This window comes from Parasteatoda tepidariorum, chromosome 2 (genome assembly GCF_043381705.1).
Source record: "Parasteatoda tepidariorum isolate YZ-2023 chromosome 2, CAS_Ptep_4.0, whole genome shotgun sequence".
NCBI classification, from domain to species: Eukaryota; Metazoa; Arthropoda; class Arachnida; order Araneae; family Theridiidae; genus Parasteatoda; species Parasteatoda tepidariorum.
The window spans coordinates 5,581,654-5,608,537 of record NC_092205.1 but is presented as its reverse complement, the minus strand read 5'-3'; the positions used below and the strand labels follow the sequence as shown (position 1 = coordinate 5,608,537).

Below are 26,884 nucleotides of genomic sequence, written 5' to 3'. Positions count from 1 at the left end.
TTTATTTCCTTTTTAAAAAAAAAAAGATTGCATCTGTTATTTCGTTAATGTTGTTAAGTGGTCGCTGTACCTATCATAAAATGGAGATAAAAGTTTGTTTGCTACATTTAGGAAACAATTGTTCAGATTAAGAGCTCCATTGAAATTTGCATTGTCATCAAGTCCAGAGCTCTCTTACGATATTTGAGTTCTCTAACGGGTCGAAAAATCGTCGATATTTTGATTCTAAGTTTCCACTTTTGCACAAACAAAAGCAAATTAATAGTAATAAAAAATCCATAGTATTGCGAGATATGTTTATGTTGGAAACTTTAGTTCATCATGTATGTTCATGCGAACCATGAAACCATGCGAGGTACTTTGTTGATTAGTTGCTAAACATTTAAAAAAAATTTATGCTTTTAATTAAATTTTGTTTAGCAATATAGATGATTCAACTCAATATTTATCACTAGTAAATGTATCTTCGTTTTATGACTTAATGAATTTTTCATGCGTATTATTTATTCATTTAAAATTTTTATCAAACATCCTTCTCTTAAAGGTTACGATTATTTACTCTCCAGTTAGTGTCTGTAGACCTGAAAGTGATTTCCTTATTTTTATTCAAGCATATATCATCGTCTTGCAGAAAGATAGCAGCTGTCGCCCTCCAATGTACACATTGTGATATTTTATTGCATGTGTTGGAAAAAGCCGATATCTTTCCTTAAATGTCTCCGTATCACGGTTATGCATTCTTTACGTCAATGTCGTATTTCTCCACCGTTTCTTATTTTTCACGGCCGGAAAAAAAATAACGCTTTTCTAAAACATCGGTTGCCTTGGAGCCATTTGCATTCGAACGTCTCGCAACAATAAGTTTCGTATCATAGCCATTTTTTATTACTTACGTCCTATAATATTTCTTTATAAACAAGTTTTTGCTCAAGAAAGAAACGGTATTTTTTCGCCCAACCAAATAAGACGATGTTTATAGGAAGCAAATAAACAAATACACACAAAAAAACGTCTACACTTGCCTTTAACAAGAGGTTGAGAGACAATAATATCATAAATTAGGTGCGTAGATAAAGACAAAAGAAAACTGCACAAAGCCGAATTATCTAGTTGGTAAAAATGGAGATTTACGCGTTTACATTGTCTTTGGGAAGGCCTAGGCAAGCAATGCAGACAGAGAGGGGTGGACGAGCGAAGATTGTGGGAGAGAACAGCAGCAGTCGTCGGGTTGTGGGCGGGGTCCTTTCGCTGTCAGATTCGATAATCGATTCCGGACTAGCTTCCTATTTTGAAAAATATAAAGAAACTCTTCAAGACTTTAGAGGAAGGTGAAATATTTCCAATAAAGCAGTAGTGTAGGGATTTCTCATTAGATTTGTATGTTCCGCTTTTCAAGAGTGGAATGATTTGAGGTATTGGAAAATAGCGTTGAAGTTAACTTGAAAGTGAAGTTTAAAATTTAGTGACGTTGCGTGATTGATTAGGAAATGCACAATTCCACAGTTCGGAAAAGAATAATAATCGCTTATTAATTAGGTGATTAGTCTTTTGAAGTTTTAATACCACTTTCCGCCCATTTTTCTGTTACGGAGAATTAAATTTGGAAATTTCGATTATATTGCCTTTATTACATAATTCCCTCGTAAGAGTTAAATGAAGTTTCGTTTCGTGTTAAATTATAGAACGCGAGTTTTAATTAGCTCGTTTTCTAAATTCCTAATCTAGTTTAATTTTTTAATTGTTTTTATTTATTCTTATGGGGGGGGCGAGGAAAAGGTTTTAAACTGGGCAAATCAAAAAATTTGAGAGGAACCGTTTCTGGTCGTAATTTAAATTGTGTGAAATATTTGATATAGTATTTATTCATGAAATTATTTACACCTCGTAGGAAAGCGCCTGGACAGAATTGTTGATGAGAAGAAGAAAAAAAAAAGAATTCGTTCCTTTAAAAATATGCTTCATTTTACTCGAAAAATCTTACTCAGTTTCAATTTTTGCAAAAAAGAAACTTCAACTTACAGTACTTCGTTTTGGAAATGACGCACTTCTGTTTTTGTTCACTGTTTTGTTCTAGCAATTTTTGTGCGATATTGGCCGTCGGTTATTTTACCTCTTAATATTTCATTGCATGTAAATGAATACGGAGCAATATAGATAAATACGGATCTATACAAAATTCTTTGTTATTATTGTATTACTTAGCTATATTGTATAATAATTATATTTCTTTAATAATAAAATTTCATTACTCGGGAGCAATCATACCCTATTTGTTTTTGGTATTAGAGACCCTTGCAATTACGATGTGGAACAATTTTTTTTTCTATGTTGCATGAGATTTTTTAAGACAGATCTTAGATCCTGATTTCACATCTGCTGTCTGTTTCTCTTTCCAAGCTACCTATTTTTTTTTTTTTAAATTGCATTTTTACTCTATTTTGAGTCGAAGTGTACGAATTTAAAAACTTTATATTAAACAGGAAGTCACATAAATGCAGCGACTAACTTCTAGAAGAGTTAAGGCATATAATCAGGATAAAAATTACATAGGAATTCTTGCCCGTAAATGTCGTCGTACTCGGCGAGGGGCGCTTCTCTATTATAACCTGTTCAGGAGCACACGAAGATGATGTGCCCTTGTATGCCCTATTAGTGTGTCGCAACATTGACTCGACCCCCTGTTATATATAGCACTTTTAACATTTCGACAAAGAATGTACGAAAAATGTTATTTAAAAAAATCTGTAGCTTTAAGAGCGAAGCAAATTTATGATTTAAAATCCTCGAGGCAAGATCAAGTATTTGTTTAAATGTAACAAAAAATATTTGCTCCCCAGTGTTATTTTAGAGTTCAATTATATGAAGCCGTCCTTCGTAAAATAGATGTATTTATCCGGATAAAGTACGTTCCTGCGTTTGAAGTACGTTATAACTTTACTTATTTATTGGTTGAAAAAAATTTTTTTTCATTATTTTATTACCGACGTTGAACAACCTACCCAATTTTCGGGTTTACGACTACCAATGTTCAACTCCGTGGCCTTTTAATTTTGAACCCAATCCAGAAAACAAAGGAACTCCTGGATCAAGTATTAGAAGAAATGTGCCTTCGTGGAGGACTTTTTGATGGAACTAACCTGCATTTGCGCTACATGATGAGGTAAACCTCTCACAGTTAGCCTGATGGCAACGGGACTTTAACCCATGATCCGTCTACCACTGAAGAAATTTTACGTCAGCACGTAGGTTGGTGCGAGTTCGGTGCGGAATTAGTCTCGACCAGCTATCGCTGGAATTCGAACCCGGCTCACCTCATTGGAAGGCAAATGCTGTATCCCTCGAGCCACCACGGCTCAAACTTTTAAATTGGCGTAAAATATGTCTTTCAGATCATGAATATTGAAACTTGTTATAAAAAATCTTACTCTATCATTAGATTGCTCCTTTCTTTCCCCCGAGAATACGTTTTTAGGAGTTGCAATTAGATGATTTAATTAAATTAACGAATATAATTAACGTTTTTTTCTTCTTTAATTATAGCTTTCCCTTTCAAAATGTCGGGAGCAAAATTGTTCGGAGACGACGAAATGCTTTAAAGCAAATTTCTGAGGGAGGATATATTTTGGATCCCCACTAAAATGCCTGGTCATCCGAATATCTTTAAAATTAGAAAGGCAGAGCAAAATCCTAAAATTCCATTATCTTTTCTTTCTTACTAATTTGATTATTTACCGGAATTCAATGTGAAACTTTAAACTTAACTAAGAAGAGCAGTTACCTAGAGCATTAACAAAAATAATGTTTTGATTGTGAGTTTAATGTAATATATATTTTTTATTTATTCGGTTATTTCCTCATATCAAAACTAATTGTGAAAATATAGCAAAAATGGAAATATGAATTTTTTTACCCTCTGTTGGACTCAATGTTTTTGAATGCGCATTAAAGAGCTGTAGTTATACTATCGTTATTCGCATATATTTAGATAAACAAGCTTTCATATTTCTAATCACGTCTTTCATGTTTATATTTAAAAGACGTATAAATTTCTTTTACTATTTTCTAAACTTATAATTTCAAACTCATTTCTCTCATTCTAAAATTTAAAATTCATTTTCTTCGCAAAAAATGCCCGATTGCCTAAACGAATTTATGATAGCAAAAATTTTCGGAAAAGCTGGTATAATTCATAACATAATAGGTAAAAAATATAATAACATTTGTACCTATATCTACCCCTTAATACTTATTTTGAACTAAATTTAATATAGTTACTATTATGAGAAACTAAACGCGTGTGTGATATCTAGTAATCACGAGTAAAACCTCCTCCACACTCACAATAATCTCCTTAAGAGCTCATCTCTTCATTACCAGACAGTGTGTGTGTCAGATTTCTCTTCTAAAATATTTGTCTACCGAGTACCAAATATCTTTTTTAGTTTTTGTTTGAATTTTCTTTTTTAAAAAATAATAACAGTTTATATATCATTGACGTAAGTTATCCATTGAACTTTCTATTCAAATCTTTTTTAACAAAGTGGCTAAGAAATGGGCAAAAAAATGCTCTGAAAGTCATGGTAGATTTTGAAATTTAATGTCTTTCAGAGTCATGAAAGTCAAGGTTCGGAAAGACATTAAATTTCAGAAACTATAATGTACATTAAAAAATAAATCTTATTTCATCGAAAAACTGTAGAAAAATGGATGGAACTTTAAAGTATAAGTCTGAATAATAATAATAAATGAGTATAATAAAAATGTTTCAACAAAAGAAGAAAAAAAAGCGAATGCATATTTCATCCTTTAAGTTTTAATTTACTGTTTGAAGCGAATATTGTGAAGCAAACATTGCCGAATTTTTTTTTTAAAAAAATCTATCTTGTAGAAATTCACAGAGATGTTTCTCCATAAATATAAGAAAACTTTTAATCTGCATGGGCTTAATGTAATCTCATTTATTTTATAAATCTACTGTCAAAATGCGTTTCACAAAATGCACCACAGCGAAGGATTTTTCTAATTAAATAAAATACATGATTAAGGAGGAGTTAATTCCTTGAAAATTCGTTATTCTGTTAATTTGCCCCATTAAAGCTCATTAGTTCTATTCTGCCCTAACCAAAAGTTGCTTTATTTGACGTATTACAATCTAATATATTAATAAAAAAATTTTCTTCTTATTTTTTAGCCATGAATTGTAATCATAAATAGAATTTTCGCTACGATGATGCAATATTGAATTGCTTCCTTTTAAAAATTGCGGCAGAAGTGATAGCTGAATTTTTTTGTAATTATCTCTTAAAGGCTGCAATAATTCTTTTTCTTTTTATGTATTTTGTACTCATGTCGAAATAAAATTGTTCGTTAATTGGATTGTGCATGCTGAAGTAGAAGTTAATATTTTATATTTTTTAAAAATACAAAATGATACGATTTGTGATTACTATACTTCCGTAGTTCTTTAGAGTATTAGAAATTTATGGGGATGGTTTTATGGGGAAATAAAAATTTTCCGAAATATCTGTTACATGAAATTTCATTTCATTTATTAATTATTATTTTTTTAATCCCTAGATAATTAAACTTAAATCAGTGTTACTTCGTGACTAATCGTTCGACTCACAGAATGGAAAAATTAAAACATGCATAACATTTTTATGTATCTTTTTTAATTATCCCAAACTAAATAGCGCAGTTTAAGTGAAATAATTTTTTAGTTTTCATTGAAATATAGATCTACAGATGGCAGTGAAATGTATATGATCTGAAACAATCTGATTTTCATTTGCAGTTTTATTTTCAATTAAAGATGTTAAAGTAGTGTTATTCGAAAAGCTAAAACTGATTATTAGTCGGTAATTATTAATTTATTTTATTTTATAATCGGCGTTGAAAAACCGACCCAATTCTGAGTTTACGACTATCAATGTTCAACTCTGTAGTCTTTTAATTTTGAACCCAACCCAAAAGAAAAAGGAACTCCTGCAATAAGCATTGGGTAAAACTAGCCGTAGAGAGTAAAACCTCTCATGGTTAGATCACGTCAAAGGGTTTCTAACTCATGATTGTCTACCACTTATGGTATTTTACGTCAACACTGTGGTTGGTACAAGCCGGGTGCGGAATTCGTATTGACCAGCCATCGCTGCCACCTTATTGGGAGGCGAGCGCTCTAAATCCCTGAGCCTTCAGTAACATATTAGATTAATGTGTAGTTACTATAGGGTTAAGAAAGAAGAAGGATTTTGTTAGAGGGAAATTGTTACATTTTGAGTTGTTTTTAATACGCTAAATAATAACACTCACATTGAAGCAATTTCTTAAATATAGCCTATATCATATTTTAAAACAAAGAAAATTCAACTAAAAACAAAGTTGGTAACAAAAATGAGGAAATTATATTCATTTGTACAAGATGCATTTGCATAAAAAATCTAGCCATGTTTAGAAGATTTAATAATGATTTTGCACAAATTAAAAAATTTCCGTTCAACATTGTTGAAATATACTATAGCCAAATAAAATTTAAATCTTATTTGTTTCATTTTTTTTCCAAGGTAAATCACCTTTTTTCACGGGCTTAGAAGATAATCACCTTTTGGAAGATGGTCACCTAGAGCAAATTGTACCTTCGCTTAATTCATCACTTCTGTGTGCACCTAAATCTCCTAATAACGATTCCGGGGAAAGGTTTTCTCGAAAAGTATTTGTAGGTGGATTACCTCCAGATATTGACGAAGGTTAGTAAATCTTTTTTTTTCCTTCCTACTCTTTACTAAGGTTGTAGTCTCTTAATACAAAAACATAGTGAAAATAATCATTCTCATTTTTATTTATACGTTAAAATTAACGTAGAAATTTTGATGTTTTGCTATTATTTTCATTAAAATAGATTAAAATTATTTTGGAAATTTAATTTCGTTTTGCAATTTTTTACTGTTTTTATTTGTTCAAAAAAATATATATATATTTATAAATTTTATTTATTTCAAACATAAAACTTTGAAATTGATACTGAAAAATAATTCAGAAAATGTGTTAGTTTGCTGTAAAAAAATTTATTATTTTTCGTACTTTCAAATATGCATGCAAGATGGATATAGATGCAAGTAAAATTAGTTTTAAAATTGAAGTTTGAAATTAAGTTAAAATATTGAACCCGTTTTTTTAAGAGTATAAAATGCATATAACCGCTATTTGTATGCCGTATAAAAAAAATTTAAATTCAAGCTTTACGTAATTTGAATTTCTGTATCGATTTCAGATAATTATTTCTAAAAACGAAAGAAAGAACTATTATCTGATTCAATATGAAATTTGAAAATAATTTAAAAGTTACTAGAGAAATTTAAATTTTTATTTTAAATGTACCAATATGCGTTTTTAAAATCTCTTATATCTTGATTCCTTTGGTAAATCGATTTATATTTATACAACTTCAAGTACATTATTATTATGAGTTGTAAATGCATATTTCTAATTAGTAATGCATGCAAGAATAAAATTAGAAAAAATTACACAATTTTATAGATAAAATACAACTTAATTTCTTCATTAAATACAACTTAAAAATCAAATATAAAAAAAATTGCAATGTATGTAGAAATTTTGCAAGTTTTAATACAATCTTCTAATTTTGTATGCTTTAATTTTTAAGAATCAAATGTGTTAAAATTAAGGCATTCATAACTCGTGATAAATATTTCATGAAATTTGGAATAGGAAAATAGGGAAAAACTTGCTCCGATTAAAAAAAAATTTTAAATCTAGCATCAGTGTGTTTTATTAGGTTTAAATGATCATAAACAACAGCAGTTTTTTTAAACTTTATTTGCAAGCCAATGTCTGCATTGCTTTCATAATATTGTAGTTTGTTTATTTTTTTTGAAGTTTTAACGAAGTGTAAAATAATTTTTTATTATTATTATCAATATTCCATGTCGTAGAATTTTTCTTCTTATTTTACTTTAAATTAAGTTCAATTGCGTAAAACTTTACAGGAAACATTGTTAAAGTTACTATATTAGACAATCTTTTTTTATTTCCTATATTTTTTTCTTTAATGCGGTGTTAATAATTATTTAAATTATAAAATAAAAATTGAAATACTTTGCACTTTCAACTGTTTTATTAATGTTTATTTTATTTATTTAGTGAAGGTTTTCTTAAATGAAGGTTTTGTTGCTTAAACTTATTATTTTATTGATTTTTTTTTTTTTTTTTTTTTTTTTTTTTTTTTTTTTTTTTTTTTGTTAAATATTCTGAATTAAGCATAAAGTTTTCAGTTCAAATGCATGGAATGAAAACATTAATGGAATTAGAATTATCATTTTGAATTGAAATTGAATTAATTGAAATATTAATTTATAACAAGTTGTTTCGCCTTTATAGCTTTAGAAAACGCACAAAATTTGTTCTGTCCTATAAGTTGATAGTTTACGAAAGTAAACTAAAATTATTTAAATGCACACTTAAAAGAAATTTGGTATTTTATTAACATTTTTGCTATGTGAGGAAAAATTTTCGCCTGGATAGCAAACGGAATAAATTGGTTGCGTCCTTAACACCTTGAAATAATTTTGTCAACTCTTCCCCACTTTGAATAAGGTAAAAATAAAACAAAAAAGTAATTGTTCTTTTCATAAAATTAAAATGTTTGGAATCTATATATCCTTCTACAGAATACAACTCTTTAACATAAGTAAAATGTTTCCTTTATTTTTTCAACTCAAGCAAATTTTAATTTAAGGCAATTCATAAAACCCATTATTCTTTTAAATAAATTTGAATAAAATTTTTTTTCATCAATTGTAATACATTTCATCAGGATAATTTTTTGAATTCAAGAACAGAGTTTTCAGATCATAATCCTTCAAATTTCTCCTAGTTGTTCTGGTTGCCTTTGACATTAAATTATAATTTCCTGGAACAGTCAAACCTTTTTTCTTTAATTTCAAAAAAGACAAGCAACAATATTTTAATTATTTTTATTAATTAAATGGTTTTTTTTCCTTTCCAAGAGGTAGAAAAGTATGTACCTTCTTCAACCACGCCGATATTTTTAAAAGACCTGTGGTATCACTGATTATGGATAACAGTAATTTTTGTCGATTAAAATATAATTAAGAACTTCCTAATTGTTTTAGTCATTTTCTAGAAAAAAAATGTGTCTTTTTAAAAGAAGATGAAAGCAAGTGAATTTTCCTATGATAACGATATTGTTAATTTACATTTTTATTTATGATTTAGTGTTAATTATTTAAAAACATTCATCATTGTCACATAATAATTTTATTTGTGTTTTAAAAGTTTGATGAAAATTTTTTAATTTCTATAGATGAAATCAATGCTAGCTTTAGAAGATTTGGGCCTTTGGTTGTTGATTGGCCACACAAAGCTGAATCTAAATCCTATTTCCCCCCAAAAGGTATGTTTAGTTTTATTGCAACTTAAATTGAAAATTAAATCGTTAGCTTTGCTATACAGTCTGCGCTTATTAGTAGGACTCCCATTACAACAACTCTTTCATTATAACGACCTGTGTGCCGGCCAGGTGGCCGAGCGGTTAGCTTGCCTGACTGCGAAGCCATTGGCTGCGGGTTCGAATCCCGCTCTGGGCATGGATGTTTCTCTGTGTGCTGTCCTCTGTTGTGTGATGTGTGAATGTGGCCCACCCTATAAACGGGTTTGTGGCAGTGTGGCGTGGGTAATGTTGCTCGCCTCCGTGACTTTGATTCACAGGTGCCCACTGGGTAACGCGAAATGAGCAACAATTCTGGCATCTTCATAGGCAAAGATTCAAATTCTGTGCCTGCCATTAGGGGAAAAAAAAATAACGACCTGTGTTATAACCTTCAGTTTGCTATTCCATTGACGCAATGTTAATTTAATTCCTATGAGAAAGTTTGAAAAAAATTATTTAAACTATTATTTCCTTCGTTTTTATCACACAATAAATGTAAAAACCCCTTTAATCTTCTTTGAATGAAGAAAAAATATCATGACCCCCTAAATTCTTATACTACGTTCTAGGTGTTCATAATTTACTGTCTTTCATGGTCTGTATAACTTTCTTGCCAAACAATACAATAAATCTATCAAAGATACTTTTTTTTGTTTGAAAATATTATTCACTTGCTTGAATATAGTATTTTTGTAAAATATCAGGTTGTTTGTATGCTTTATTTGTGCGTTAAAACGGAGTCTTCGCAGGCTTCTAGACGTATGATCAAAAGTGGGATCGCCGAACCAGCATATTATTTTTTTAAGCATTTTTCATGGATGAAGAATCGTTTTATGGGGTACTATTAATATTGGGTATTATATTAATATAGTGTATAATAGGGTATTATATTAATATAGAAAAAAAAGTTGTATTATTACCAAATTTGATGTTGATTACCAAATTCATATAAAAATAAAGTCTAGATCTGTTAAAATTGATCAAGTATTTTTTTTTTTTAACTAAGTGTTAATATTTACGAAATTTTTACGTTTTCGCTATACAAGGACCTCACATTATAACTTCTGCTTTTGCCCAGACCACGAAGATCGTTATATTGAGCGTCGACTGTATTTGTTAATACAATGTATAGTTAAATAATATCGGAACTGCATATTTCAGCTCTAGTTTAAAATAATCATTTAATAATATTTTCAGCATTAAAAAAAACACCTCAAAAGTTATGAATTATTTTATTCTTAACATAATCATTAAATGAGATAAATTCATGCAGCACAAGGGTTTCCTTATTAGGATATACTCTTAAGAAACAATATAGATGTATTTACCATAATTTTTTAATAATATAAATATTTGTGAAAAGCTATACAATGTGAATTAAGCACAAATAATGACACAAATGATGGACAGTCTTGTACATTTTTGTTCCATTGTTTGTGCTTCACTCATGCAAAGCCCAATGAATATCCAATCTTCATTATAATATGAATATTTATATTGTAGTATGTAAATGATTCATAACAGAAAGGAATATCCACTTAGTATAAACAAATAAAGGGATGCCAGTTGTTCTGCTTTTGGCAAAATAATTTTTGAAGTGGTATAATATTAAATGCTAATACTTTCAAAGTTCTGTATTATGTTGAAAACCCTTTGAAAGTTCATTGGAATTAAGGTAATTTTATATTATGTCTAAATTATTCGTGCATAATAGTGTGAGAAATCACTTTTTAAAATTCTTTTTACATTTATAATATTTAAAATCAAGCATTAAAACTTATTTTATTACCACTGGAAAAATAATTTCCACTAAACAGAGAAAGTTGGCATCTCTTCAAATGTGTTCTACAACTTTTTGTGACCAGGCATTAGTGGGTTAAACATGTATAATAAATTCTCTATACTATTACAGTGCTTTGACCTATTATTTAAAAGTTTTAGTTATAATTGTTGTATATATTTCTACTTTTATCTACTTATATTAAGTTGCTCTTTTAGTCCTGTATGCAAAATATTTAATTTAAATAATCACAACTTTGATGCAGAATTTTCTTATTTCTTTCATTATTTTGTGTTAATTTTGGTCAAAATAAGTGAAAAATATTATTTTTGGAATTTTAATAATTTATGGCTTCAAAATAGGAATAAATTGGTGCAGATAGGACACATATGTCCTTCAGCAAGTATGGTCTGGATGGCTAACTCCCAAACAATAATTTTTCAAATTTGCACTTATCAGTAGATATTTAAACGTAAGAGAGACAATAGTTCATTATTGAAATTTCTTTAATTTACAAAATCAGTTGATCAGTTCATGATTGATAATTTTTTAATCTAAATGAAAATTTTTTCAAACTACTTTTGTTTTTAATTTAATATTTAAGTACAAATATAATTCTGATAATCTAACAGATTTTTTGAGTAACTATTTGCGATCGCAAACGCTCGAATACGCCATCTACGATAAGGGGGAAAAGACCGGTTCCATGCCTTTGGCCCTTCCCTCTCCTCCTCTTTTCAGTTGTATAGAAATGTTCTACGATATTTCCCCCCTTCTTAATATTTTTCGTATTTAATTGTCACAATTACTTCTCCTATGGCTCTCCCCATGCTAATGGTGAAGGCATGTAAAGTGTTGCCATAGGTAGAGAGTTCTGCTCGACGTCACCTATAGCCTATTTCGTTCGACAATTTGACAGTTTTTAATAATTAAAAAATACCTGTATGAATTTTTACTTGTAATTAGAGCGCCAGAAAATTTTTTTTAAGAGAGTCATTGGTGTTCCATCTACGCCAAACGGTTATCAAGGAATAAAAGTCTTAAATATTTGTTGAAAAAACTTGCTCTTAAAAATAGTTCATAAAATTCTTAATGCTTCAATTTTTTTTCTAATACAGTTTATTCTTTTATTTTAGGATATGCTTTTCTGCTGTTTCAAGATGAAGCTTCAGTACAAGCTTTGATTGACGCTTGCATCCAAGAAGATGACAAGCTGTATTTATGTGTGTCAAGTCCTACTATTAAAGACAAACCTGTATGCTTACTTCTTAAAGTATTAGTAAATATTTAAAAAGGAAAAAAATGTGACTTATAATTGATTTGCAATTACTAACAGAAGTTTTTTTTTTAAATTAACAGGTTCAAATACGACCATGGCGTCTAAGTGATGCTGACTTTGTCCTGGATGCTTCCATGCCTCTTGACCCCCGAAAAACTGTATTTGTTGGCGGTGTACCACGACCATTAAAAGCAGGTGAGGTATTTTTATATAGTGTCAAATTTTAATAATGGTCCATAATAATATTACTCAAACAAGTATGTAGTTCGAGCCGCGGTGGCTATGGGGATAGAGCATTCGCCTTCCAATGAGATGAACCGGGGTTCGATCCCAGCGACGGCTGGTCGATACGAATTCCACATCTGGCTTGGACCGACCACAGTGCTGACATGAAATATCTTCAGTGGTAGACGAATCACGGGTCAGAGTCCCCTTACCGTCAGGCTGACCATGAGAGGTTCTCGTGGTCTTCCACTCCATGCAACGCAAATGGTAAGTTCCATCAAAAAATCCTCCACGAAGGCAAATTTCTCCCAATAATTGATCCAGGAGTTCCCTTATCTTCTGGATTGGGTTCAAAATTACAAGGCTACGGAGTTGAACATTAGTAGCTGTAAACCCAAAAATTGGATCGACTGTTCAACGAGGGTTATAAAATAGAAAATAAAAGTATGTAGTTTGAAAATCGGCAATAAAAATGTACTTAAACAACCTGTTTGAAACTTGCTTGTCCACTTAAAGCTTAAATTTTCTGGTTTGAAAATATTAATATTATATAATTGTTACTTACCTAATAATGTATCATTTAAAAAGATTTGACAAATTGATTCTGCAATTGCAAACAAGAACATAGAAATGCATGCAAAGAGTATGACAGTTCTGAAGATCATAGAAAGTAATGCCTAAACCTCTGAGTGTTAGATCTGGCTTTTTCTCAGCTTATAGGTGCAGACTTTCCTGCATCAAAAAACCGGTTTCTCTATGTTGTTAAATGGGAAAATAATGCATAAAAGAAAAATTTCTGTACAATTTTACCTCGGGGCTTAACTCTTGGAGAGAAAAATATATAGAATATATAGAAACAATTTTTCTTGTGTATTCTGTCTTGTTTTATCATTAAATGACTTTATTTATTTATTTATTTTTTGGTAATAAAAAATAAGGACTATATAGTTTTATTTCTATGGCTCCCTGGCTCATTGATCTAAAAAATTTATCAGTTTTTTAAGGAAAAATAGCAATTTTATTTGATGTAGTTAATTTGTTCTAATTTGTATTTATTTCGGTTATAATTTATTCTTGATTGCTAACTGTTCGATGAATGGTAATGTATTTCAGTTGAACTGGCAATGATAATGGATCGTCTTTACGGAGGTGTGTGTTATGCAGGCATTGATACTGACCCTGAATTGAAGTACCCCAAGGGAGCTGGACGTGTAGCTTTTTCAAATCAACAAAGTTACATTGCTGCAATTAGTGCAAGATTCGTTCAGCTGCAACATGGAGATATTGAAAAAAGGGTAATTTGCTGTTCTTTTTGGGTCATTTGTTATTTACAAAAATTAGAGGTTTATATATATCAAATTCAAAGTATATCATTTTAATACTTAATCTACATTTAGTAAAGATTAATGCATTAAAAATAAGGCAAATATGATTTATAATAAATTTCCTACATATTTAAATGCATTGAAATATATATGTGGTCTCATAATTCAACGGGCTTAGTAAGTGCCATTAATTTGAAGAAAAATAAATCAGCCAGGATCTATATGATATACAGATGGATCGATAAACTAACACTAAATAATTTTCTCTTATTGTAAATGAACAACGTTTCTTTCAATAAACTTATTACATAATTTTACTTTCTTAACAGCGTTTTTTGATCTATAAACTATGAACTTTTCTTTTTATGCACTTGAATTGTCCAATTTTTTATTGACTCAAAAGTCTTTCTTTAGAATCCTTCTTCATTCTGTTCTCTTTCTAGCCAGGATGTTTCAGCTGTTAATTTTTATACTTTTAGCAAAGTAGACATTTCATTTATGTCATAAAACTAATTTATTATATAGATTGATAAACATTTTCTCAACTGATTTCCTAATACCAGTAAATACCAGTGGTATCAAAATTCATGATTTGTTTAAAAAAGAAAAATTTAAAAAAAATTCATTAAAATAATCAATTTTATTTGATTTAAATCCATTTTTTTAAAATTATTTTTTTGTATTTATCAGCCAAATTTTCTGATAAAACATACTAACAGTATTAATGTTATTTAAAAACAATAATAGCTAAAATAGTGGATGTTTCTAAATGAAATGTTTCATAAATTGTTATTGAATTATTACAAACAAATCACTGAATCAAGCTTATTTTTGTTCAAGATAAACATCCTAAAATTTTAAAAACAGTGAGGCAATTTTTCAGTTAAAATTACAGTAGAGTCTCGATTATCCGAGGTAATGTGGACCGCGACTAACTCGAATAGCTGAAAAACTCGGTTAAAACGAAGAGTACAAAAAGGAAGGAAAAAGAGTAGGTATAAATGTAATATATTTAACAAATACAACATTTATACGAGACACATATACAACATTATTCATACAGTTCATATTAAAATGAAAAAGCTTACTTAAAAACATATAAAAAGCATACTTTACTAGAATTAAATAGTTTTTATTTAAAAAAAGTCCTTAATCTTTTTTTGTTTTACATAACTTTGGTGCTTTTCTTCAGTCAGCAATGTTTCACCATTCTTGAGGGATAACAGGAAGACTGGTGTCAATCCGTTTTTGTTGTTCTATATATTCAATAGCATTTTCGATAGCTCTTAGTTCATCTGTATGAGAGATTTTTATATGTTGATTTTAATCATCGCTGTCTTCATCATCTTCGCTAGATTCATTTTCATTATTGATGATATTAACGATAATTTCATCGGATCAAGTTGTTGGATTTCATCTTCCTGAGTGTTTGGAAGATAAAATTCAGATTTGTTTTTCAGCGGTACTTTTAAAAATAAAGAATAAACTAGAACAAAAAAATCCTTAAAATATTTGATAGCTCGGTTAAAGCGGAAACTCAGATAATCGGGGCTCGAATTATCGGGACTCTACTGTAATTGTAAACTAGTTTGACGGAGAAAAAAATTTTTTAGATCAGAGGAAAGAAATATTGCTAGTTTCTTTGGACAGAACAAGTCTTTCCTCAATATTGATAAACACTAACTACGTATTTAATACATTTTTAAAGCACTTAATGTATTTACACATAAAACTAAATGGGTATAATTAAAATATATGTGTTACAACCAACGATTTATTTTATATACAACTAATAGAACAATATAATATAGCAGTGTAACATTACTCTTATCCACTTTAGGTCTTTAATTTTATTTATTAATCGATTTAGAAATATAATAATATACTCCTTCATATTTGCAGAAAATTATCTTTGGATAAATGAATTTTATAATTAAGTGCAAAAAGTTTTCAAATCGCCTAAAAAGTTCACAAGATATAGCGAAACACACATAAAGTAAAATTAACATTATGGGGTCCGAATTTCAGACCACTCTTCTGACCCAAACTATTGGGATCCTATTTCCCAGATCGCGGTTATCCCCTCTATTTTGGAGCTGAGAGAAACGCATGTTTATCTAAAGAAAATACGATTTTGTGTCTGAATTCTTTGCTTAAAATATCCTCTACTCTAATTAATTAGGATATTTTAGGCCACCTCTTCGAACCATTAAGATTGAGACCTTGAACTCGAAAATCCGATCATCGGATCAAAAGTTATTCGAAGTAGTCCGTTTTTCTATGTTATGATTTTAAAAAATGGAATTTTCATTCTTGCTACAACAAAATTTTTCTTTTATTTGCAGGTGGAGGTGAAACCTTATGTTCTTGATGACCAAATGTGTGATGAATGCCAAGGATCCCGGTGTGGGGGCAAATTTGCCCCTTTCTTCTGCGCCAATGTCACTTGCTTGCAATATTACTGTGAACATTGTTGGGCAGCCATTCATTCACGACCCGGTCGCGAGTTTCACAAACCCCTGGTCAAGGAAGGTGCTGACCGTCCCAGGGCCGTTCCCTTCCGGTGGTGTTAACTCAACCCTTGCATTGCTTCTTTAACAGCTGAATGATTTTTGTATGTTTTTTAGCTAGTTTCAGGAGTAATCTTGACAGCTTTGTAGACTGTTCCCAAATGGAAGTCCCTCATCCATATGTTTGCTGTTAACTACTATTTATTTATTTCTATAAAATGCTGCAGCAATGCTGTGTGTTTCAAGCATATTTGGCCAGTGTTTAAGAATAAGTCATTTTTAAGAGGTTGTCACCCAATCCCTCCTTTCCTACTAGTTGGCTTAGAAAATTCGGATTTGAATATCATTTTTCTTTTCTAGCTAGACTCAATATAGCACTAGTTTCAAAAATCCAGATTTCTCATCCAATCTGAGCAATAATTAAAGCCTTACCTTTTAGATGGTTTTCTAAGCCATTTGGTTTCTAGTGGCACCATTGTGCTCCTTGTAGGTTTTATTGGACACTACGTAGGAAATGATAATTTTTTTTTAAAAATGAATTGTGAGATTTTTTTTTAACACTAAACAAAATGTCAAACCTTTCGTTTGTTCAGAAAAAAAAATTAAAAACCAGAATTAGCTAAATATGTTCTAATTGGGATACGGGTGTTGGCAGCAAAACTTAGTCTTTCAAATCTTTTATATGAAAAAAATATAGTCATTATTTATAAATATATTTATTTTCTCACTGTATATGCATTTGGCAATGTAAAAAAAATTGCAATATGCTTTACCAAAGATTATATATATAAAATATACATATTTATGTACATTGCTATGCTGAACTGTAATGTGTGCATTCCACTGCATACAATGCATTTTTAGATGTTTGTGTCAGTACTGATATACATAACAGTACTAGAAAAAAAGAACCATATTCACTTTAATGTCCTTTGGACATAAATCGTCATGAGACTTTAAGAAACGTTTATATTTCAGTGCAGTATTTATTACACGGATTTTTGTAAGTTATTGTTGTTGTTATTAGAAGTCTTAGTGTGAATTTTATTAAATATATGGTGTTGTAACTACATGTAAACACTTTTATAGTATTTTTGATTTTGTTATATTTATAGAAAGCTTTCACTTTTTATATATGTGTGTGTATTATATGCAGTTTTTCTAGTCTTTTGTATGTAGTAAAATGCACCAACAGTACATAGCAATGTGAAGAAAAAAAAATTGGAAAGTTTTCTCTTTATTTTGTTAAACTCAATTGTGTGATATAAATTAGAAGAAAAAAAAGTTTTTACTTGTTATATCTATTGAAGATATAGGCAGAGCTGTGGAATTGATGAGTTCAAAATATTTTTTTGATTCTGACTCTGGTTAGTTGAAAGTTTGATCCAATAAATTAAAAGAAGTCTTTGATTTTATTTAGGAAAGTATTCATAATATTGTGAACTTGGCATTACTCAAATAAACATAGTGACAATTATTTAAATTATAGCTTGTCATAAAATAAATGTATTCTTTAAATTTTTTATTGTTCACTAAAGAAATTAATATTAGTTCATGAATATTTGAAAAAAAGAATCTCTTTGTATTAAGGTATTTTAAATATGTCCAACTGTGCATGTAAGATGTCCATATCTAGCACTTTTTCTATCATGGGCTTTGTGCAATCCGAACTCATTATACAAATAGATTTGGTAAAATTTATTTCTTCAAATCTTATGTTATAATTAAGGCCCGAATTTGAATGGCATTTGATTCTTTATTTTAAATTTTTAAACTCTTTTGTTCAATTAGGTCTTTTTTTAAAAATTTTAAGATTTTTTTTATACGAAGTATTATTTTTTTTAGATTTATAGGTACATTTATTCTTATTGAAGAAGTAATCAGCCTTGCAACTCAATCAACTTACAATTATGTATCACTCAATCTTACAACTTCCCCACACATTTTAACTAAGTCATACTATTTAATGCATTCTTCTTCTCTTTTACCTGCTCTACAGCCCTTGGCTGGCTTTGCATTTAAGGCTTTACAGCTTGCAAATGTTAACTTTGAAAAACCAAATAATTCTAAATTTTATTAGCTTTTTGTCACACACACTGGTCATCTTATATATTTGATAAATCTTCATTGCCCAAAAACTGCAATGATGATTGTTATATTAGAATATATTATTATTATATTATATTAGGATTCTGAACAAAATTTATTAATTACAAGAATTTTCTCTTATTTTAAGAGCATTTTTTAGGTCATCGAAATCTGAGCTGTAGTTATAATGGAAATTTTAATCTTAAATTAAATACCTTATTCTAATTGAACATAAAAATAAAAATATTTTACTTGAAATTATTATTTACTAAATAATAATTTTACTACTTTCCTAAGATTTAGTTGAAGTTTTAAATCTAGTTTAAGTCGGACTTTCACAAAAGCCTGGAATCAGATTCTAAGATTTCAACAACCGACTCCATAGCTCTGGACATAAGTGCATACCTTTGAAGTCAGGACATTGGCTTGATATGAAAATTCCAAAGACCCTTTTATTTATTTTTTCATTAATTGAAATCAGTGTACTTCGATATTTTCCTAGCAATATGCCAAAACCTTTCAGTCGCTGTTAGCTGTTTTACATGACTAACTTGTGTACCTTGTTGTGCAATTCAGTGTTCTTCTGTGATTTGTGATGTGTAGCTTTATAGTTCATGAATATTTAAAACATGTCTTAATATATTAACAGATCCTCTTATTTAATATATAGATATATTATAGAAACACTTTATTTTTTTCATATTGTATATGTTCTGCTTGGATATATAAAAAAACAAAACGCGAATTTTTTTTCTTTTATATAGCACAAGTTTAAAATTCATAGTGTATTTTTCATATGATCTTTGCTGTACATATTATGAACTAAAGAAAAAAAAATTGTGTCCATGTTATTCCTCATCGGTTTTTATAAAGGGTTAGGGACAATCAGATCGGAGGCGACGTTTTGCGTGAGTGAATTTCTAGTCAAAAAAAATAAAATAAAAAAAGACGCTTGTCACATATAATATTTTTTAATTCTATTGATGTTAAGATGTTTAAGGAAAACCAAACTGTGGAGAATTAAAAAAAAAAGTCAAAATTTTAAAATTAATGTGGATTTTCTAGTCTTCTTTAAGATACTAGAATTTATTATTTTTAAGAAAAGAATTGTACATAATTATATGCTTGAAATATATATATAATATATTCTCTCAAATTATAGTTAAATTATTTATAAAACTAAAAAATAAAAATTTAATTTCTTAATAAATTGCTCTTTAACAAATATTTTGTCTTAATAGTTAAACCAGTAATTTTTATTAATATTCTTATCAATATATTACTACTATAGGTTTTTCTCCATAAAAATATCTTTTCTAATCATAGAGTAGAGCAACAAAATATGCTTTTTGAAATAGATATTCTCTTATATATTTTATTTCGAAGTACTTTTTTAGATATTTAGATTTATATACTATTAACAAAAACTTTTTAGTACTTGTCTTTAAAAAGTCTTTTGGAATTTATATCAATCTAGTTCTAGCTAGCATTCTTTAACAGTTTAGATAATATTTTATAGATAGTGGAACTCTTAAATGAAAGCAAAACACCCTTTTTGCTTTCAGCGTGTGAGTGTGCTTTAAGAAATTTAGTGTAAAAATAATTTTAAATTTATAGATGGCTAGCAAAAAAAAATAAATACAATTAGTTTTAAACAAAATAGATCTGCTTTTACTCTTCCAAAGTAACCACTGTATGATATATTTGAGATATAAGTACATATTTTAACTATCGGTAAAACATATACTACCAATTGCTCAGAAAATTTTTTCATAGGTGAAATTCCAATTTTCTAGACTTCGCATAGAAAATTTATTCTTCTAAATTTTAAGCTACTAAAATATGAGGTTATAATAATTACAAGTTTTAAATCCATCTATTTGAAAGGAACTTTTATTGTATTGCACTCAGAATTATTTTTGATCATCTTTTTTGCAGCAATGGTACAGTGCGAGAGGGGAAATGAAATTAATCATATCACACGTTTGAAAATACGTGAACACTCTCAAAAATTCGTGTTAATAATTATTTGGACTTTCTCTGACGTCACGGGTCCTCTGTCAATCACATGTTTTACTAAAACAATTGACTTTTTTAAGTGGTATAAAGATATGTATATTTTCAGATACGGTGTATACATATGTGTGTGTTTATTTATTGAAATATTATATAGGAAACATCTATACTTATGTGTTGTTGAAATTATTTTTGATGTAAAAATGTGAAGAAAAAAAAATCTATTTATTATGGCTCATTGAAGTGATATTAACCTATTTATATAGTTGATTGTACGTAGATGTCTCTCTTATTAATGCAGAGTTATTTTTTATTCTATTTTTGCCTTTATGATGTACAAAGTATATTTATATGCTGGGGAAATGTCAATGTGCAATAACAAAAAGACCCACTGACTCAGAGAACTTATTTTTTTGTCAAAACGGTCTTTGTTTTAGATCATATATAGAAAGATTCAGATCAACAAATTAACAGGTTTTATTTCTCCCACACATGTCATTGACAGATGACCCTCATGCTGTACTGACTGCTCTCAATCAGTCATACTGTACTGACTGTTCTCAATCAGTTATACTGTACTGATAGCTTTAAACGCTGCAATGTTAGATGAGTTTATTTAAATTTCTTTATGCCGAAATAAAGAAGCTTTATTTTCCCCTTATTTTTTCCTTATGCGAGAATGTATAAATGCTTACAGGTTCTATGTAGAGTGTTCAATGTGTAAAGGACCTGTACTTTAATGCTAGTATGTTTATATGATTTAGTGGATGTTTTGATGTGTGTGCATTTGTTATTTTTTTAGCCATGACTAAATTTTTTTAACGGATTTTTTTATTACTCTTATGTTTTTAATCCAGTGGAAAGTTCAAGGAATTTAAAAAAAAAAAAATGAGTGAGAGCTTTTTAAGAAAAAAAAACGTTTTATTATATTAGACTGTAATACACCAGTATAATTAATATATCTTTTAATATACCTTTGTAAATTAATGTTACATTTTCTCAAGTTTTATAATGTTTCACATTTTGTATTTTTCTGACTGTGTAGTGTTTTTTCTCTAAGCATATGTGTGTGTGTATAGAATGAAGAAAAAAAAAGCCAGTTTGAAGCACCTTCTCTATATTTAACAGAATTTCTTATTTTTGTGAATGGTGCTATGCCTGTTTTTTCCTATAGCCTATGCCTTCCTGTTTTCACCGAAGCACCTCAATTGGCAGATTGATATTTTATGAACATTGCTTTTGTGCTTGACTTCCCTTTGAAAGTTCCAAAAAGAGTGTTCGGTAAAAACTAAAAGCCAAGGCTATGTGGCTTACTAGGAGTGATGCTATGCGGACCTCTTAGGTGGTAAAATGAGAAAGCTGGTCGGAAGAAGGTGTGTATACAACCCGGTTACGGTTGTAAATAATAATTAAAAACAATGTTTTTTGAGAGAGATAGGGGAGAAAGACATGAAATGTCCTTACATCTCACTGTGTTCCTTTGTAATTTTTGTATTCATACTCATTTTGGAAGATTTACCAAGAGGAAGTCATGAAAGATATTAAAAGATAAAAAAAAAAAATGATTAGCTGGTTCCTCTTGACATATTTTGTTTGATGTTTGTAAAAAGTTGGAGTTAGTTTTTAATTTTAATAACTTATTTATAACTGCCATATCTATAGTTTTTTAATACTAAAAGGATTTTTACCAGTATTATTTTTTGTAGGAAAAAAAACGAATTTCCGGGGAAACGTTTTCGAAATGTTTTTTCCCAGATCTTCAAGAAAAAAAATGCTGTTTTTAAGTGTTTAAAAAATTATTTATCTGCATCCCTTTGATGCTGTTCTTTTTTCAGAAATGTTTTATGTTGTTTAATGGCTTAGGACTATAGTTTTCTGTAGAATATTCGGTGTTGACAAAAGTGGTTCAAACTAAAAAACTGTGACGGTCGTAACTAAGGCAATAAAAAATATTTTTTATTCCCGTCTGTGGAAAACCCACCGAGATGGTTGCTTTGATATTAGCTGTGATAATTTTCTAATTTTTATTTGTGATGCAAATATCGATAATTTTTTTTTCCTACATCACCTAGTCCTTCATGTAATAAGTTACATAATCTCGTTAAGAAAAATTAAGTTATTAATGAGTTATCTCACAATGTTTATTTATATATATTTTCTCTAATATACTAGCAAATGGGAATTATCTAACCAACATCTACTAAAAAATTACTGAATTGAGTTTCTTGTGTATAGCACAGTAATACCTTATAAAAATGCATCAGGAATGGATAAGTATGAAGTAAAAATGAAAACACATAAAAAAAGAAGTAGAAATTAAGAATAACTAAAAAGTTTCACTAGACTAAACATTTTTACTGGTCTAAGTGATTTGAAAGATACTTAAACTAAATAAACTTATTAAATAATGTAATAGAAGCTTTATGTAACTTGAAATTTACTTAATACGGTTTAGTAATTGGGTTAAATGCTACACATTTACCATAATTAGTTCATTATGTTAAATATTTAGAGTAAAAAGAAAGTTTATGTGAAATTAGATGATTATAGAAAATGCGTAATTTTCATAGTTATGATTAAGCATATAATTGCAAGGCACAAAAAAGGGTGCCATATCTTTACACCCGATTATCAGTGATTGTTTCCTAGTCCTGGTCCATTAATCCATTGTCGATTTTGAGTCCTGTATATAAATAGCACTTAATGGGTTGTTGCTATTATATGTAAGCCACATAATTAAGCTATCTAATTTTTTAGGTGTTTTCGCATCTCAAAGCTAATTGGATAATTCTCATTCTTCTTGTATATTTATATCAATATGTTTTTTTCAATATTGCAGCGTTTAAAAAGTTAACAAAATAACACGTAAAGGATGGTGCCAAACAAAGTAAAATAAGTAGAAATATTTAGGAAAGAAACCTGAAATAAACATCGAACCAGTATCTGTGACGAGACTTACTTACCAGAATTGCTTTAAGACTTAAAATATAATTAAATCTAAAATTAATTTCAAAATAAAAAAAAAGTCAACAAAATAGTTTCTTATAACTAAGCATTTACTTTATTATGTTTACAAGTTAAATCTATTCCCTTTATTGTTTTAATAGTTCTGTTAAATAAATTATTCAATTTATTATTTAATTTCAACTTAAAAAATTTAAAAAGTCTGCAAAACTGTTTCCTTTTTTCTATAACTTTTATTTCATTATATTAATGAATTAGAAATTTTTATAATATTGTTAGAAATATTTCGGTTAGATTAAGTATGATTCATTCGATTATCATAAATTAATTTCAAGGTGAGAAAAAAAAAACGAAGAAATTTGGTGTTAAAATAGTTACAATACTATAATATTAACTTTATTTATGAATTATACAAGTAGATATTCACCCTATAAGTAGATTATGATTCAGTTATGTTTAGTATTATTATAGAATTACTTTTCAGTCTTAGCAAATTACAGTTAAATAGTTTTTTTTAAGGGATTTTAAAATCATTAGTTTTATTTTCATTTTATAAACGTTAAATTTATTTTTTTAATTTTAAATATTTATCCTATTGTTTAAAGCACCTTTATTAAAAATAGTGTCTTCATTTGATACCTTATATATATATATATATAATACTCAAGATATAGAACTATATTTACGAGTTATTTCATCCTCTAGTTAATAGAAATAGTAATTTCACTGTTACTCATTACATATCCTCATCAACTTTATTTTATTAATTTTTTTGTTATAAACGATTTTTATTTTGATTTGTTGAGTTTAAACTGTTATAAATACATTAAACGATTTTAAGATATTTATTTTTTAATGTTGTCTATTATATTTCTAGTCTCCTTACTTAATATTTAAGTGGTAACTTTTTGAGCTGGTGTATTGATACATGTATCACGTATACTGTTTTTTATTTATTTATATGAATGAATTATTTATTAGATGACTTACAACGACCACAGTCACTCTTTAAAAATGGTAAACTTAAGTAAGATAGCTGCATTAGTTTTTGTATGAAAAAGAGGATAATATTTGAGTGTACTATATAGGATAGATTTCGGCTTGGGTCTATTCATAGAAGAAATTACATATTAATGAGTACAAAACATGTTTTATATGCATTGCTTCTTGTTCAATTCATATTTATGCTCACAGAAGATAATCATAAAATTTTGAAACGTCCAAAAATGGAAGGAAAAAAAAAAATTGCGTTAGTAATAGTGTAATTTCTTAAATAAAATTGAAAATTGTGTTGATTAAGAAAACATTTTTAAAGTTTTCTTTTGTAAAAGCACATTGTCAATCATTTATTTAAATTACTGTTGTGATAGTTAAAATAGTTATTAGTTTTCATATGTAAATATCAGTGTACAAGTTCAAAAAAAAAATTAATTTATTTTGAGTGATTTATATATTTTTTGTAAAAGTATTAACGAAACACAACACAAACCGACACTTTTTAAGATTGGAAAAAGAATAGCATTAATTTTGTATGACTATTTTTTTATTTTTTTCAGAGAATTTTTAATTATTTTTTAGACAAGTTTAATGTATACAAAAGTGTCTTTATTGATAAAATTGAAGAAAATATTGCCTTTGTTACGACTAGATCCCTTAACCAATCACAATTGTCTTTAGACTGTGGGAAAGTTAGTTTTTGAGTAAATTTATGTTGTTGTGCAATTGTAAAACCACATTTGTTGCTGTTTTTTTATTTTTTATCAAGACCTGAATAAATAATATTTTTTTGTTCCTTTTTAAAATGTATAGTACAGTTTTTGTATTATTTATTTCAAATTTTGGTACATAATGTGTTTTGCCTATTTGAAGGCTTATTAGTTTGAAGATTTTTCATATTTATATTATTAATATTTAAATATCACTCGACTATATGTCTTTTCATCATCTTTGTGTATCAGGTTATTTCTGGTAGTTCTAATAAAAGCACAGCAAAATCTCCAACAATCTTTTCTTCTTTTTGAGAAATAGTATCATACATTTAACTAATTATTTAGTGAGCTAGATCATATTTTGGATTTTATAAATCAAAATACTTGACACTTGAACATTATTTTCTTTTTTATATGTATTAAAATTTTGACATTCAAATCTTGTTTTGTTTATTTTGTACTTTTTTTTCCAAGTAAATGGAACAACAAAAATTCTTTCGACAATATAATTTAAAGACCTTAAGTTTTAACTAATATTTCATTTCTGGCTACAAAAAATACTAATTATAAAAAACAAATGAAGATAAAATCGTTGTTGTGAAACAATTGTTAGTTACATTCTTGATTATTGATGAAGAAATAATAATAAAATAAGGGGTAAAGAAATAATAATAAAAAGGCCCTTAGCATTATGATGGATATCACAAAATATTCATAATAAACAAATGTATATTTGTAACCTGAAATTCTGACTTACAAATGAAAGTTTTTTCATCCTTAATTAAAAATTTTGTACCACAAATTTTTTCTTCTCGGCTATTGTTTCTCAATAATTGATTCAAAAATTATTCCTCCGTTTTAAAATTTTTTGGATATTGTTTATACATATAATTTTAAAGAAAAAAAAATCTTGAAAATATTTGTGTTTAAATATTTACAAAAAAAACTTTTTTTCTCCATCATATTCTCATAAATTGGTACAGGGCGAAAGTAGTAAATTTTGCTAACGGCCAGTGGTCAGCTGTACGTTTATTAATAATGGTCACTTTTTAAACATGCAGCCGTTTTTTCAAATATTGAAAAATGTCATCATTCACAGTTCTAATATCTATAAGATATCTTTTTTTCCTTGAATGCATTGTGATAGTGTTGATAATTGCCACAGTATAGCAGTCAAGAGTCAAATGAAAAACAGTTGTATGATTTGAACCTGTTGAGGGGTAGGGAGCATTGAATTTTTTTCTTCCTTTGTAATTCAGTCCCGCAGTGAACTGATCGTTAAGACATGGTTCCCAGCAGATCACCGAAATCAAGCATCACTGGCTGCGGTCAGTGTGCGGGTGGGTAACCACTTGGATCAGTTTGCGTAGAGACTGAGGGTGTGCGGTATTGATCCTCGTTTAGCTGTTCTACCGTAAAGTGCTCGACTTCACGTGCAGGTCGTCGGGCTACCGAAGCGGGGGTGCCATCCCCTCCGCAGAGGATCAAAATTGTGATGGCATGTCTTCGGATCATCCTCAGG

General features: G+C 28.7%; 1 protein-coding gene across 2 annotated transcripts in view; it reads left to right on the top strand.

The window, feature by feature from the left end:
- The window catches only part of LOC107442216 (cytoplasmic polyadenylation element-binding protein 2), an 80,164-nt gene extending 62,970 nt beyond the window's left edge, over window positions 1-17,194 (top strand). For both annotated transcript variants that reach the window (XM_016055714.3, XM_016055713.3), the window contains 6 exons: window positions 6,561-6,743; window positions 9,341-9,430; window positions 12,383-12,501; window positions 12,606-12,720; window positions 13,864-14,045; window positions 16,421-17,194. In XM_016055714.3, the coding sequence (XP_015911200.1) occupies window positions 6,561-6,743; window positions 9,341-9,430; window positions 12,383-12,501; window positions 12,606-12,720; window positions 13,864-14,045; window positions 16,421-16,648 (917 nt within the window). In that variant the 3' untranslated portion in view covers window positions 16,649-17,194. The remainder of the gene's footprint in view (window positions 1-6,560; window positions 6,744-9,340; window positions 9,431-12,382; window positions 12,502-12,605; window positions 12,721-13,863; window positions 14,046-16,420) is intronic.
- The last annotated feature ends 9,690 nt before the right edge of the window (window positions 17,195-26,884 follow it).